The 16014-nt window shown below is 41.0% G+C and overlaps 1 protein-coding gene across 3 annotated transcripts in view; it reads right to left on the bottom strand.

Annotated features, from left to right (window-relative positions):
• The window catches only part of OSBPL3 (oxysterol binding protein like 3), a 177887-nt gene that overhangs the window by 5716 nt on the left and 156157 nt on the right, over positions 1-16014 (bottom strand). For all 3 annotated transcript variants that reach the window (XM_042920425.1, XM_042920435.1, XM_042920444.1), the window contains 6 exons: positions 13818-13881; positions 9589-9667; positions 8028-8172; positions 4960-5104; positions 3148-3274; positions 1465-1587 (listed from right to left, as the gene is read on the bottom strand). In XM_042920425.1, the coding sequence (XP_042776359.1) occupies positions 1465-1587; positions 3148-3274; positions 4960-5104; positions 8028-8172; positions 9589-9667; positions 13818-13881 (683 nt within the window). The remainder of the gene's footprint in view (positions 1-1464; positions 1588-3147; positions 3275-4959; positions 5105-8027; positions 8173-9588; positions 9668-13817; positions 13882-16014) is intronic.

Genomic DNA, 16014 nt, shown 5'->3' on the forward strand with positions numbered 1-16014 from the left:
TAATTTCCCTTGTTTAAAAATGATATGAGGTGCGCCTGGTTTGCTCAGTGAAGTGTCTGACTCTTGATCTCAGCTCAGGTCTTGATCTCAGGGTTGTGAGTTCAAGCCCCATGTTGGGCTCCATGCTGGCCATGAAGCCTACTTAAAAAAAAAGAAAACAAAAAAAAACCCAGACACAAGACCCTAGATGATTTATGAAAGAAAAAGAAAAAATTAGCCTACTTAAAGGTATATGTGTATATCTATCAATTGATCAGTAAATCAACTGATCAGTCTGTTAATCTATCCATTTATCTATCTCTTGCCTTTAAAAAATAGTTAAAGATGTCTTGTTTTTAAAATATTTAAACAAAGTTATGAATATTCTGGGATGAAACTCTAGTTGATCTTCATTTGCTTATCTCCTGAGTCTGGGGAAATGATCAGAAGGGATCTGGCAAAACCCACATTGACTCTAGGGGGAAAAAGCATTATATTTTGGGGATGAATAGTACTTTTTGCTATTTTGGAATACAGACTTTATTTCTGCTGCTGACAGATTAGTAGCTAATTCCTCCTAAAAGTGTTCATGGTATCCATTAAAACACAATGGCAACCAAAACAAAACAAAAACAGAAAACAAAAAACCGAAAAACCAACCAACCAACCAACAAACCCCAAACAAAAAAACCCTGGCTTCCCTGAAAGCAAGACTGGGGTGGAAGGGGTAGGGCAGAAGCCTGTGGCTTTTCTGTGTGTGCCTGTTTTAATGTTGATTTTTTTTTTTTATTATTAAACCAATAAAAAAGCCCCTAAAACCATACAAAGCCCTGGCCAGTAGTCAGGAGAGCCAGGTGCCAGTCCAGGACATTTCACTGGGGCCTCCTATGTTCCCTGGGCCTTTGCTTCTGCCCAGTTAATATAAAAGAGGGGGTAAAGGGCTGATGATCTCTGATGCCCCTTCTAGATCTTTAAGTCTATTTTTAACAGGACTTTAATGGCAAGTTATTTTAAAACTAACAGTAAATGTTCCAAATCCAAACTGAAGTGTTTTGTAACTTCTGCAATTCAAGAATTAGACCACTTGCAGGGCACCTGGGTGGCTCAGTCCGTTGAGTACCTGACTCTTGATTTCAGCTCAGGTCATGATCCCACGGTCATGAGATCGAGCCCCATATCGGTCTCTGTGCTAAGTGTGGAGACTGCTTAAGATTCTCTCCTCTCTCTGCCCCTCTGCCCAACTTGTGCTCTCTCTCTCTCTCTCAAAAAAAAAAAAAAAAAAAAAAAAAAATTTAAAAAAAAGAAAGAATTAGACCACTCCGAATTTCCATTTTCCAGGGGAGAAGTTTCTGCACTCTGAAGCAAGAAAAACACCAAGAAGGCTCTCCTTTGGGGAGGGGACAGCCCATTTACTCTCTTCATACTGGAAGCATCAGGTGTCACCAGTACCTATCCACCAATGACCCACACAATATGCGCACACACCTGAAAAACCGCGGCTGGTGTTCCACATTATTTTCTTCTAAGACCCGTCGCCTTTCTCTCTGTAGCTGTTCAATCCTCTGCTTTTGTATTTCAGCTTCTTCCAAGTTCCCTTCTTCTAGGAACCTGAGGCATTAGGGAAAAAAAGCAACACAAATTCCGAGAAAATACTATAATCATTACTTCTAGAATTCTGTATCTAAGACTGGATATTCAAAATGCTTCCCTATAGGTAAGAACCCCCCTTCAACCTTTAAAACAGTATTTTGGGGTAGTTAGGGAAGACATCATCATCATCATCATATTATTATTATTATTATTTTAAATGTTTATTTATTTTTGAGAGAGGGACAGAGAGAAAGAAGGACAGTGGATCCAAAGTGGGTTCCGCACTGACAGCACAGAGCCTGATGTGTGGCTCAAACTCATGAACTGCGAGATCATGACCTGAGCCAAAGTCGGACGCTCAACTGACTGAGCTACCCAGGTGCCTCAAGATATTATTTTTTGAACTGGTGACATATACATGGCTCAAAAAATCAGATCTATAAAAAGGAATTTGTCCCTTTCATCCCCACCTCTCATCCCACCTGTTTCCTCACCATACCTTTTGCCTGTAGCCTCAGAGTACATCAAACTTTTGAATCTTGCTACCTGATACATTAAGAATTAGTATGTCTATATATTTTTTAAAAATATGCATTTCTTGGGGCACATAGGTGGCTCAGTCGGTTAAGCATCCAACTCTTGATTTCAGTTCAGGTCATGATCTCACAGTTCGTGAGTTTGAGCCCCGCATCGGGCTCCATGCTGACAGTGCAGAGCTTGCTTGGGTTTTTTTTTTTCTTCTCTATCTCTCTGCCCCTCCCCTGCTTGCTCTCTATTTCTCCCCCCCCAAAATAAACTTTTTAAAAAATTTTTGAAAATATGCATTTCTTTCAGTGGGACTAAGCATCTTTTCATATGTTTAAAGGATATCTGCATTTCCTACTTTGTGAACAGTTCATTTTCCTATGTCTTTTTTTTTTTTTTAGTGAGTTAATCTTGATTTTTGAAACCAATTCATGAAATGAGTTGAAATATAGATTTCCCAGTTTGTCGTTTGTCTTTTTGACTCTGGGTATAAAAATATTTTTTTACTTTGCCATGAAGAAGTTTGGTTTTTTTTAAATAAAGTCAAATATATAATTCTCCTTTTTCCTTTCTGGGTTTTGAGTCTTAATTAGGCCCCAGGGCAGAGATAATTATTTCTATTATACAGAATAGGAAACTGAGACTAAGAAAGATGACACAGCTTGTGGCCAGCAAACCTAGAATGAGAAGTTAGGTTTTTATGCACCAAAATAATTTAAATCTGAAGTGTAAAGGAATTGGGTGTTTTTCACCCTTTCAAATACACAGTTATAAGTTCTATATTATTATAGGCAGTAAAACTCTTAAAAATAAACACTTTGGGGGGATATTTCAATAGAATTAAGCCTTTACTGATGAATAAAGGCCAGGCCACACATAGAATTAAGCTGGGCTCCATACCTCCCATGACATGATTGTTTTCAGTCCTCCTAGACCTCTACTCCTAACGACATTGTCTCTCTCGGGCTCCTCTGATGGCCTGGGAGTTGTTAGTAAGACTCTTTATAAAGAGTTTTACATCTCTGGAGATAAAGATCTTTAAAAAGTCCTTACCTTTGGTCTGGTCTAAATCGAGTGTCAGTAGGTGGTAATAAAGACTTTGACAATGGATCCATTTCATTTAATTCTAGGGCAAACTGTGTGAAGCCATAATATTGCTCATAGCCTTTTGGCATGGGATCTAAAAGAAAAAGAAATCATTCATTTCCAACTTCCTTTCATTTACATTACATTTTAATTCCTTCACCTTTTTCATCTCAAACCAGCTATTATTTTTTCTCTCTCAGCTCTAAATTCTTCCATTTCTATTAAAATATTCTGGCTAACAAATAGGTGTTGAATGTTCCTCCATAAATCTTTTTCTCTGTAAGTTTTCTTCTACCTACAAGGATAAGACCTCTTTTGTGTGGTCAGATAGGGAATTTATGTAATGCTGTGAAGTTTTTATACTGTGCAAGTTATAAAAATAATTTGTTACAAAAATAAACATGTGAAAAAGAACTCTGGGTCCATGTTTTCCTGACTAACAACACTCTCACTCTGGAGAATCCATTTTTCATTTAAGAAATGTCAAATCCTCCTGGAACTCTGTCTAGTACCTAAAATAGTGTTGAACCCATAGCAAGTGGTCAACGTTATTCTTTTTTCCATTCCTGCCCTTCCTTTTACCAAGTCTTGTCCCTCCATATCTTACACATTTATATTTAAAACTAACTCAGTGGAAGCCGGGAATAGACGTGGGATTATACCGGCAGAAATACCGCCAGCTGGATGTCAAGGGGACCGAATGAAGTAAGGCTGTTGGACCACTGGCATTTTACAGGATGCTTCCATCAAGTTACCCAGCTGCAAACATGTGTTAACCCTCAAGCAAAGGGAAGAATGAGTGGGAAGGTGATTCAGAGATCATCAGGGTTACCACTGCCACCACAGGCCCAGACGACAAGGCCCAGTGGGGGAAGGATGCCTCCACCCTTCAAAGGATGGGGCCACTGCCACAGTTTCAAGCTGCCAGGCTGCCACCACCCAGAGCCTTGGGCCCCTGCAATGTATCACTGCTACATTGGGAGTGACAGAATGTGTCCTCAATGGTCTGTGCTCTTGACACAGGTAAGTTGCCTGTATAACAAACACGGGCCCATCCTCCCCCTTCCTTGTTAAGTAATAGCACACATCCTAATGATTTAAGTCACTATTAGAATGATTTTGTTTTATTTTGTTTTGTTTTGATCAGCCCAAAGCATTCTCGTGGTGGTATCTCAAAATGATGGTTTTATAATATGACCAAGACTTAAAAGATGGACAAACGTCTTAAAAGGTTTTGGGGACATATTATGAAGGTTTGGCTTCCCTAGCCCTTTCTCCCCACAGCTGCTCAAGGGCTATTTTTCTAGAATTACAAGAGACATCAGAGTGGCTAATGGTATTGGGTGAATCCGGGAGACCCCTGACTTTTGTAGAAGCCCCAGGTCACTCTTCTTGTCTACTGACAGTTTCCTCTTTATTCATTCTTACTCTAGAATGACTTCCTGTGCTTCACTAACACTCCTTAGTGCCCAAGATAGGCACAGGAGTGATGTGTGTGGCCTGGAAGATTTCCTCAGAGTGACCACGGATTAAGTGACCAATGGCTTTGTTCCAGGATTAAGAACCCAGGACCTAGCAGGCCAACTGAGGTGTTGTTGAGAAGCATAAGGATGAGGCTGAGATAATGATTACTGAATGAAAGAAGGGCTGGCCGCTCGAATGGAGTTCAAAGCAGGTAGAGGCTAGAGGTACGAGACAGACACTGCTGCCAGCCCGCCTGCGGTTCTTCTGGCCATGTCCCCCACCCCTGGCCCAGAACTGATTAACCCGAATACTAACTTGCTCTCCAGACACAGGTGGACGAGGAGGAGCCCCCACAGTAGATGCTTTCGTGCCATTTCCCGAAGAGCCGATGCACGGCTTTTCCATTCTTGTCAAATACCGTACCTTCAATCTCACGGGCATTAGTGCTCCAGTATTTTGCCTAGGATTCAAATATAAGTTATCTGTTTTTAGCACTTTGGGGTCAACTTATTACAGATATTAAGAGGAAAAGCAAAGGAAAGAGAAAAAAACCACAAGAATGATTCTGCATTAAAAAAAATAATAATAAAATAAAAAAAAAAGAATGATTCTGCATTGTATATAGTGTGCTGGTTCTGGGTTCTGGCTTTTTAAACAAATCATACTTTTAATTACTTCATAGAAATTAACAGGTAACTCTTTATTTACAGTGTGCAACTGAACAAGCAACATTTGTGAAAGATATAGGTTTTCTCCCTACTTCTGCTACATGCAACGTCAGAAGGAAAGTCTCAGGTCTCACACTTCGGCCAAATAATGTGGTTGGCCTCTAAGCCCCTCCTCTGGAATAGCCATTCCCTGGATGTCCCTGTGGCTCTGACTACTGCAATTTAAGAGAGAAATAACTTGTATTTTTTTATTTTTCTAGATGGGAACTAGATAGCTTTTTGTAAACCAAGAAGGAGGCTCGTTAACATTGGTCATAATAAAGCAACCAATTTTCAGTTTCTCCGATTATTTCTCCCCCAAACTAGATTTGTTCATCCAATCCATTGGAACGTTAGGCAACCCTTATTTACACTGTGGAATGGTCCTGGGCTGAGAGAGCAGCTCAGCTCAGCTCAGCCTTGTGGGTTTTATACAGTACCACAAGGTGGCCAGCAGAGGGTGGTCTAACTCCCTAGAGTTGTGTGGGGTTTTTTTTTTTTTTTTTTTAATCTCCCCATTACCTGGCTGCCCCCCAAAAAAATCTCTAAAACAGAACGGAAGGCATTACTTCATAAATCAAAACTCCCAGTGCTATTTTCAGCCAAAACAGAATCCATATTTGGAAACCAATAAAGTTGAGTGGCATTTTGGGGCCATATTCTGGTGGTTTGGTTTCCCCCTTCTGTGTCTACGAGGAAGATGGAAGGAAGGACAGAGTACAGCAGCATCACACAGCTGAATCAGAAATGTAAACCTGAGGTCTCTACTCAGGTAATAATGGAGGAAAGTGGCAACAGATACCGTCCAGGCTCTTAAGTGTATTCTGAAGCAGAAGTCTGGTTTTCTATTATAGACATTTGCTGACAAATCCAATGCTGGCAATACAAGGGGATGCCACAGAGGAAGGGCTGTGCTCCATTGGGAAGGGCCACATCTGCTTTCAGATTCTCTTTCAACACCAGAGGTACGTCCAGTGTGCCAATCCCCTCATGTCTTGTAGCCACAGAAATCTATTCTCTGGCCCTAAGTGTGTGAGTACTAAGTAGATGGTAGAAATGGGATTCAAGCACATTTCCTTGGGGAAAGTGCTGAGAACGAGGTGGCCTTCACCTGGCTCAGGGTGCTGAGCTACATGAAGTTTTCAAGGCAGAGTCATTTTTATATTACCTCAAACATTACTAGTCTGATTTATAGGATATAATAAAGACCTCCATCTATCTCTCCATAATATCCCCTACAGGCTACAGGTGGTGTAGAGAGGTCCTGCATGAAATGCCACAATTAGAGCCTAATCTCTTGGCTTCTGATTTTGACCATAATTAAATGCAAATGTTCCTTTAAGACCATGTTAAGTACATGATAATTTTAAGGGGAAGAGGAATCTAAGGGAATTGAGGCATTTGGAAAGGTAAGCAGACTATTCCACACTTTTGCCTTTGGCCAATCTGTTCATTTACCCTATGAATGTTCATGAGCCTTTCCAGACATCAGCCTACAGCAGTGAGCAAGATTAGACCAGGCTTTTGCTTCTCCAGAGTCACGGATGGTGAGGCGGGTGTGGGGAACAGAAGATGAAAACACACAAGTAAACCAACAGTGAGCAAGCTAACTATAGATGGGAATAAAAACTTTGAAGAAAATGGGATATGATAGAGACTGACTAAGAAGACAGGGCTGATGATGAAGGATCTGTGGAGAAGGGCTCCAAGCAGGAGGAAATGGAGAGAGAGAAAGGCCAGTGGGGTCAGAAGGGGAGGAAGGGTTGGTGGAAGCTGAAATCGGAGAGGAATGAGTGTGTTTGTGTGTGTGTGTGTGTGTGTGTGTGTGTGTGTGTGCGCGCGCGCGCACGCGCGCACATATCCATATAGAGGCAGGTATGTGTGCATGTGCGTGTTCATATATGTGCGGCCAGCTGTGTGTGTGCAGGTGTGTGTGCATGCACATGTGTTCGCATGTGTGTGTATGTGCCAGTGTGCGTGTTTGTGTGCATGTGTGAACATGGTGGGGGTGGGCAGTGCATAGTGCACAGGGCCTTGTGGGCCATTGTCAGGAGGCAGGCTTTTACTCTAGGAAAATACAGCGTGACTTTTGTTTTTTTCATTCTAGTAAAACATAAATAACAAAATGTACCATTGTGATCATTTGTAAGTGTACAATTCAGTGACGCTAAGCACATTCACTATGTTGTGTAACCATCATCATTTTATATTTCTAGAGCTTTTTCATCTTCCCAAACTGAAACCGTGTATCCATGAAACACTAACTGCCATTCCCCAACCCACCAGCCCCGGGCATCACCATTCTACTTTTTGTCTCTATGAATCTGACTGCTCTAGGTACCTCAAAAGTGGAGTCACACAATACCTGTCCTGTGTCTGGCTTATTACACTTAGCATAATGTCTTCAAGCTTACTCCATAAGGTAGCATGATGAATTACATTGTATAAGAGTCCCTCTGGCTGCTGCAGTTGAGGACAGACCACAGGGGAGTAAGAGTGGAAGGAGGGAGGCTCGAAGGGGCCACAACCCTGGTCCAGGTGAGAGGGGTTGGGAGGGGGGAACACCAGGGATCCCCCGGCATTGCTTGCCTGACGGCACAAGGGTGAAGGTGAAAAGTTCCCTGGGATGTCCTGTGCCCGGAGGCCCTGCTCTGCCAAGGCCTTTCTGGCGGTTACCTTTATGAAATTCACTTTGCAGTGGCAGGAGTCATCATTCAGGTTCTTGATGACAATCTCCCCATAGTGCTCAATCCATCTCTGCCCACTTAAGATGTTATGGATGCAAGAGGTCACTTTGTTCCACTCAAAATGATCTCCAAAGCTAAAAAGGAGGAAATGGTGGCATTAACAATTCCCAGAAGAGCCAGCAGCAAATGCAAACAGATATTGCTATTAAAAAAAAAAAAAAAAGTCACATAATGAATTACTCCTTCTTTCATTTCCAGAACCAACTGGGTGCCTAAGCCATGCTGGGCATTCTGACTTCCACTCCCCCAGGAGTCATCCGTGTCACAGAGGGGAGCAGCAGTCAGAGACGGCCACTCTGGAAGCTGACAGGGCCTTCACTGGAAGCTGGTGATGTCCTCGAACAACCCACTCTCTCATTTGACAGAGGAGAAAACTGAGAGCCAGAGGTGACTTGCCGAAAGTCACCAAACTAGAAAACGGAAGAGGCAATGGGGAAGGTGGGGGCATCTTCTACAATCTGCTCTCTACACACATACGCACATGCATACACACATATGTGTATATATGTGCACACACATACATATGTATATATGTATATGCAAAGACACATATCTATGTTATAGATAAATCTTTCTTTAAAAATTTTTAATGTTTATTTATTTTTGAGAGAGAGACAGAGCGCAAGCAGGGGAGGGGCAGAGAGAGAGGGAGACAGAATCTGAAGCAGGCTCCAGGCTCTGAGCTGTCAGCCCAGAGCCTGGTTGCAGGGTTTGAACTCACAAACCACAAGACCATGACATGAGCGAAAGTCAGATGCTTAACCAACTAAGCCACCCAGGCGCCCCTATTTTATATATAAATCTTACACGTATCTTAAATCTTTTTACAATGAGAAAGTATTCAGACTTACAGAGTCATATAATAATTACGAGGATAATGATAATAAGACCAAACACTTACATGGCATATACTATTTGCCAAGTACTCTTTAAAGTGCTTTATGTACATTATTCCTTTAATCTTCATAAACCCTGCAAAGTAGGTGGTTTATTTCTCGTGTTTTATAGATGAGAGAACTAGTGATCAGAATGATTAAGTAACCTGCCCAAGGCTTTGCAATTAGTAAGTGGCAGGGTGAGTACATGAGTCCTATTAGCCCAGTCCCAGAGGCCACACTCACAGCCATTTGGCTTTATAAATGAGTACCAATAATCTCTGTAGGATCAAGTCCATATCTTTCTTTAAAGGAATTCTGACAGTTAGGTAGGACAACAATGTTAAGGCAAACCACCATTCTTAATTTTGTTAGAAAGTGGAAACGAGTTTTAAAAGAGCTTTTGTTCAATGAACTTTGGTTTCCAGGTGGCATTTCTGTTTGAAGGAGAGAAAATGTGAGCTTGTCAAAATGAGGTACATTTGAACTTACTGTCAAACCAATGAAAAGGGAAAAAACATATACTCAACACCATGGGGGACAATGGGAGTCCCATTCCTAAAGCTGTATCTTGGCCCTAAATTCTATAAAGTTCCTAAGCACAGAAGAACTTACGCTGGCAGAGTCACGTGGGTGGTGCCAATGGGGACAATTTCCATGGATTTGCCCCAGAATTTGTTTTTCCATCTCACATCTGAAATGAAATACCAATTAGTACATATTTAAAAGGAGAGCCATACAGATCAGAGAATTCTTAGGCTGCATGAATGATCAACCACTATATAGAACCTCTTCATAATAAAATTCATTATTATACAGGATAAGTTTTCATTCAATATATGTACCAATTGAGTATCTGGAAGAGAATCGGGGAACTGAAATTATAAGGTAAGTTCCTTCCCTTAGGAGAACTCACAGTATGAAAGGGAGACAAAAGTGAAAACAAGTAATGCCCACAAAGAGAGGCACAGGCTGTAACTGAGTATATTTAAGAAATGGAACCATAGAAGTAGGAATGACCAACATGCTTGGGGGAAAGCATCAGAAGAGGCCTGTCTGAAGGGGGCACTTAGACTGGGCTCCAAAGAATAAGCAGGAGTTCACTAGGCAGGAAAAAAAGCAAAAGAAGGCAGAAGACAGCTTGTTCAAAGGGAGAGAGGTATAAGAGAACATGGTGTGGTTCTGTCCCACAGGTCTTGGATTGTTCAGCAAGACGAGCTGAAAGACAGACTGAGTACAAAAACAATGGGCTCTAGAAGCCAGGCTAAGACATCTGGTGTGTATATGCTGGGGGAAAATAAGATGTTTGGTTAGACAGAAAAACTCATGCGATTAGATACAGACTTTGCAGAGGCAATTGGGACCAATACAGAAAATGGACCAGGAGCACAAAAGATGAGAAGCAAGGTGACAGGTTACAAGGTTGCTGTAATTGCTCCAAGGATAAGTGAGGGTGAAGTGACCTAAGGCCATAGCAGACAGAGTAGAAGGGAATGATCCCAAAACCAGGAAAGAAGTAGGAATAGAACTAGCTGACAAATTGACAAATTAGATGCCGATTGTGACAGACAGGGAGAATTTGTAGATGGTCTCATAGTTTTCTCATTTGCATAAATGGTGGCACCAACTGGAAGACACAAATGGAAAAAGAACAGAGTAAAAACAGAATTTTTAAAAAAAGGAATAGAAAAACAATGGCAGAGAGGGTGATCCCTCTGACTGCTGCATGACAATACACAGACCATAGGGGAGCAAGGTGAAAGGAGGGAGGCTGGTAGGGGGCCATGGTCATGATGCAGGGGAGTGATAGGGCTGGGAGCAGGCAGCCCTTGGCCACATGATTTCATGTCTATAAAATATTCCTAATAGGCAAATCCATAGAGATAGAAAGTAGGTAAGGGATTGCCTAAGGATGGAAGAGGTTGATGGAAATTAGAAGCTGGGGTGGGGTAGGTACTGGTAGGTAGGTGGGGGTGGTTTCTTTTGGAGTGATGAAACTGTTCTGTTGGTGGGAATGCAAACTGGTGCAGCTGCTCTGGAAAACAGTGTGGAGGTTCCTCAAAAAATTAAAAATAGAACTACCCTATGACCCAGCAATAGCACTACTAGGAATTTACCCAAGGTATACAGGAGTGCTGATGCATAGGGGCACATGAGCCCCAATGTTTATAGCAGCACTTTCAACAATAGCTCAATTATAGAAAGAGCCTAAATGTCCATCAACTATGGATGGATACATACAATGGAATACTACTTGGCAATGAGAAAGAATGAAATCCTGCCATTTGCAGCAACACGAATGGAACTGGAGGGATTATGCTAAGTGAAATAAGTCAGTCAGAGAAAGACAGATACCATATGCTTTCACTCATATGTGGATCCCGAGAAACTTAACAGAAGACCATGGGGGAAGGGAAAGGTGGATAAAGTTACAAATAGAGAGAGAGGGAGGCAAACCATAAGAGACTCTTAAATACAGAGAACAAACTGAGGGTTGATGAGGGTGGGGGAGAGGGGAAAGCGGGTGATAGGTATTAAGGAGGGCACTTGTTAGGATGAGTACTGGGTGTTGTATGGAAGCCAATTGGACAATAAATATTAAAAAATGTTCTAAAATTGATTGTGATGGTAACTGGACAACTTTGTGAATATACTAAAACTCAGTGAATTATACTTTTTCATAGGGGAATTGTATGACATACAAATTTTATCTCAATAAAGTTGTTACCATAAAAAGATAATTGGCTGTTTAAAGCAAAAACAGTAATGTTGTATTGTGGGGTTTAAAATGTACGTAAATAAAATGTTATGTTCACAGTAGCACAGAGGTCACAGGTTAGGAGAAGGGAAATGGAGGTATACTTTTGTAAGTTTATTACACTATATGTGAAGTGGCATATTACTTGAAGATAGACTATTAAAGATACATAATATAAACCCTAAAGTAACAACTAAAACAATGAAACAGAGGTTTTAGCTAATAAGCCAACAAAGGAGGTATGATGGAATCATAGAAAGTACTCAGTCCCAAAGAAGGCAGAGAAAGAAAACAAGGTGAACAAAGAACAGATGCAACAAACAGAAAACAGATAATAAGAGGCCACATTTAAGCCCAACTACATCAATAATCATAATAAGTGTAACTGGTTTAAACAACCTGATTAAAAGGCAGAGAAATGTCAGATTGGATTAAAAAGCAAGAGGGGCACGTGGGTGGCTCAGTTGGTTCAACGTCTGACACTTGATCTGGGGTCAGGTCATGATCTCACAGGTTTGTGAGGTCAAGCCCCACATTGGGCTCTGTGTTGATAGCATGGAGGCTACTTAGGGGATTCTCTCTCCCTCTCTCTCTCTCTCTCTGCCCTTCCCCTGCTCTCTCTCTCTCAAAATAAATAAATAAACTAAAAAAAAAAAAAAAAAAAGCAAGATTTGGGAGTCATGAGCCTATGGGAATAGGTGGGATTGCCCAGGAAAAGGCTGATGAGAAAGGAGAATGGAGGCTGAAGAGAATACTGTTGTGTAAGGTAAGGGGCACACAGAAACTACTTGGGAGAAAATCCTTCCCATCACATAATACATCACATCATCATCATCATAATATGCTTCCGTGGTCAGTGACTCTTAGCAATTAGAAAGTTAGAGATCTTATAAGAATTCTTCCCAGAGGGTTTCAGTGAAAGTTAGAGAAGTTTCTAATCAAGCTTCAATTCTAAACTTTACTGGCAAAGATTCCGAAAGGGAACTACGGTACTTGCAACCTAAAGCGATATTGTCTCCAGAGAGAGGAACTGAGTGGCTGGGGGTTGGGGTGGAGGGAGGGGATTATTATTATTATTATTTTTTGCAAAATATTCTTTTATATCTTTTAACTTTTACAGAGTTTTTTTGAAAAGGCAATGTGGTAACTCAGGTGTTATCACTGTGAGCAGAGAAAAATGCTTTAAAAACTGATGTGTGCTCATTGTTTGAAAATCATTGTTTGAAAACCCAGGATGTTCAAATTCTCCTCCTAAAGTACACTCTGCCTTTTGAATACATATATAACTTAACAAAATTAATTAATCCATTTAGGAAATATTTTCAGTCTTATTTATTCTTCAGAACAACCCACCCTCCTCCCAAATCCAAAATATAAACTGAATATAGGGACAACAACTCCCCAACTAAAAAAAAGTCAGCAATATAAAATGTGATGTTTAGGGGTGCCTGGGTGGCTCAGTCGGTTAAGCGTCCGACGTTAGCTCAGGTCGTGATCTCACAGTCTGTGAGTTTGAGCCCCGTGTTAGGCTCTGTGGTGACAGTTCAGAGCCTGGAGCCTGCTTCCGATTCTGTGTCTCCCTCTCTCCCTGTCTCTCCCCTGCTCATGCTCTGTCTCTCTCTGTCTCAAAAATAAATAAAAACATTAAAAAAAATTTTTTAATAATAAAATGTGATGTTTAGAAAAAAAATTAAATTTTTCAAAAGCAAAAAGAACCCTGTTGTCTAGACTCATAAATGCCTGTAAGTATTTAGTGTCTCTTGAAATACACAAGGCATTTCAAGTGGCTGTGGAATTAGAGAAAAAAGTTACAGGAATAAAATGGTGGTGGCCTAGACATAGATGGAAAAAAATTTTTTTAAGGGAACAACTTAAATTATCCTCCTGAATCCTTAATTATGAAGTAGACAAATATCAGTAACTGTTCAGAGATGAAGGCATGAACACCAAGTGGTGTAAATCCATCTGACAAAGCCCAAGTCCAGGGCATACTTTTGATCTTAACAAGCACTTGCCATAGTTCCTGATTAAAACAAATCTATAACATTACAAAAAATGATGGAGGCCAAATATATTAGCACATTACCTTGCCAGAAAACAAAATTTCCAGACTCAGCGTGACATGCAGAGATAGGTGGATGGTGGCTGACCTAATGGAAGTAAAATCCAGAAAACAAAAAATTAATTGACTTTCGCGTCTCATAAAATCCATTCCTTCACCCTTGGCCTTGAGATGTAACAGTGTGCAGTGTCAAAGCGAATGAGAAGTTTAGTTTTCCTTCAACAAGTCTGTCCTCAAGAGGGCGCTCCTGATACACTCAGCCCTGATTTGCTCAAATTCCCCAGGCCTAAGAAGAAATCAGGTGATGGAAGCGTCTGGAAGCTCTGGGAAAAACAGCCAAAGAGGCAAATGTTGAGGATAAAGAGATGTTTTGGAAAGTGTGAAGCAAAAGCAAGGGCATGCAAGGGCGCCTGTTCATAAACCATATAATCTGACACTGGCTACCAATGTCAAAATCTCTATTAGCTGTTGTGAAAGTACCTGCAAATGTCTTAATTAAGATATCAGATAATAGATATTTTAGAATGCTACTTCTGAGCCACACTAAAATGTCTGGCTCAGATTTTGCTCCTTTGAAAGCTCTGTATCACAAAGCCCAGCCTCTTTCCAAATCACCTAAAAGACTGATTGATCCAAGATAATTTTTTAAAAGAATAATGTTTCTATAAAAAAAAAAGAGCCAGGGCACCTGGGTGGCTCAGTCGGTTAGGCATCTGACTTTGGCCCAGGTCATGAACTCGCAGTTCGTGAGTTCGTGAGTTCGAGGCCTGCATCAGGCTCTGCGCTGACAACTCAGAGCCTGGGGCCTGCTTCAGATTCTGTGTCTCCTTCTCTCTCTGCCTGTCCCCTGCTCTGACTCTGTCTCTCAAAAAATAAAACAAAATGTTAAAAAAAAAATTTTTTTTAAAGAGCCAAACAGTCATTGAAGAAATGTTAGCCAACTGCTAAGATACACATTTTATTCATTTTCTGTCAAGATAAAAATATCTTCATTAAATAATGTAATTTTGTTCTAGGAAAGAGAATCCCCTGGAATGGAGACTATGGCACATCCCCCTGTGTTCTGTCACTGGGGTCATTATTTCTGTTTTATTCACTAATGAAGAAGCTAAAGGAAAAATGGCTCCTGAGTTAGATTTCCTTGTTATCTTAGTAACTCCAGGCATGTGAGTGGCGAATGTACCGTTACTAGGATTCAGTACCAGTGAAACCAGAGTTATGCCGACAACAATGTTTCAAAATTTCTGTGACTTAGCTGGTTCTCAGTGAAGTATCTTATACTTAGAGCATCTAGCCTAATACCTTCACGTCCGTCACCCATGAGGAGACCAAACCCAGAGAAACTAAGTAACATTTCCCAAACACATTGAGAGGGAAGAGAGAGAGGTGAAAGGCAGCAGTTTTGGTGCGTATCAGTGGTTTCCAGGGAGGAGGTGACTCCTCTTACCTTGCTCTGGACCCTCAGCTGTAACAAGGAACATGATACGAAAACCACTCATAGGTGCCACTCTGCTGGGTGAGGAACTCAGGGAGAGAGCCGTGCCACATACACATTTAACTGATGGCATTTCAACTGTGCCAGCTTGACCCGATTTCAACAGGGCAGGTATCTTTCAGGTCTCAGTGACCATAAATCCTAGTTCTGATACAAGGTGGGAGATGCAAATTTGCTGTCCCTTGGATGGTTTTAGTTACCACAGACCTCTTAAGAATGTAGCCCTTCTCCAAACAGACACAAGAAAAGACGCTCAACAACACTCATCATCAGGGAAATACAAATCAAAACCACAATGAGATACCATCTCATACTGGTCAGAGTAGCTAAAATCAATAACTCAGGAAACAACAGATGTTGGCGAGGATGTGGAGAAAGGGGAACCTTCTTGCACTGCTGGTGGGAATGCAAACTGGTACAGCTGCTCCGGAAAAGAGAGTGGAGGTTCCTCAAAAAATTAAAAACAGAGCTACCCTACGACCCAGCAATTGCACTACTAGGAATTTATCCAAAGGATACAAAAATGCTGGTTTGAAGGGGCACACGCACCCCAATGTTTATAGCAGTGCTCTCAATAATAGCCAAAGTATGGAAAGAGCGCAAATGTCCCTCAATGGATGAATGGATAAAGATGTGGTTTTATATATATATATATATATATATATATAATGGAGTACAACTCGGTATGAAAATGAATGAAATCTTGCCATTTGCAACAATGATAGA

This window comes from Panthera leo, chromosome A2, assembly GCF_018350215.1.
Source record: "Panthera leo isolate Ple1 chromosome A2, P.leo_Ple1_pat1.1, whole genome shotgun sequence".
NCBI lineage: Eukaryota > Metazoa > Chordata > Mammalia > Carnivora > Felidae > Panthera > Panthera leo.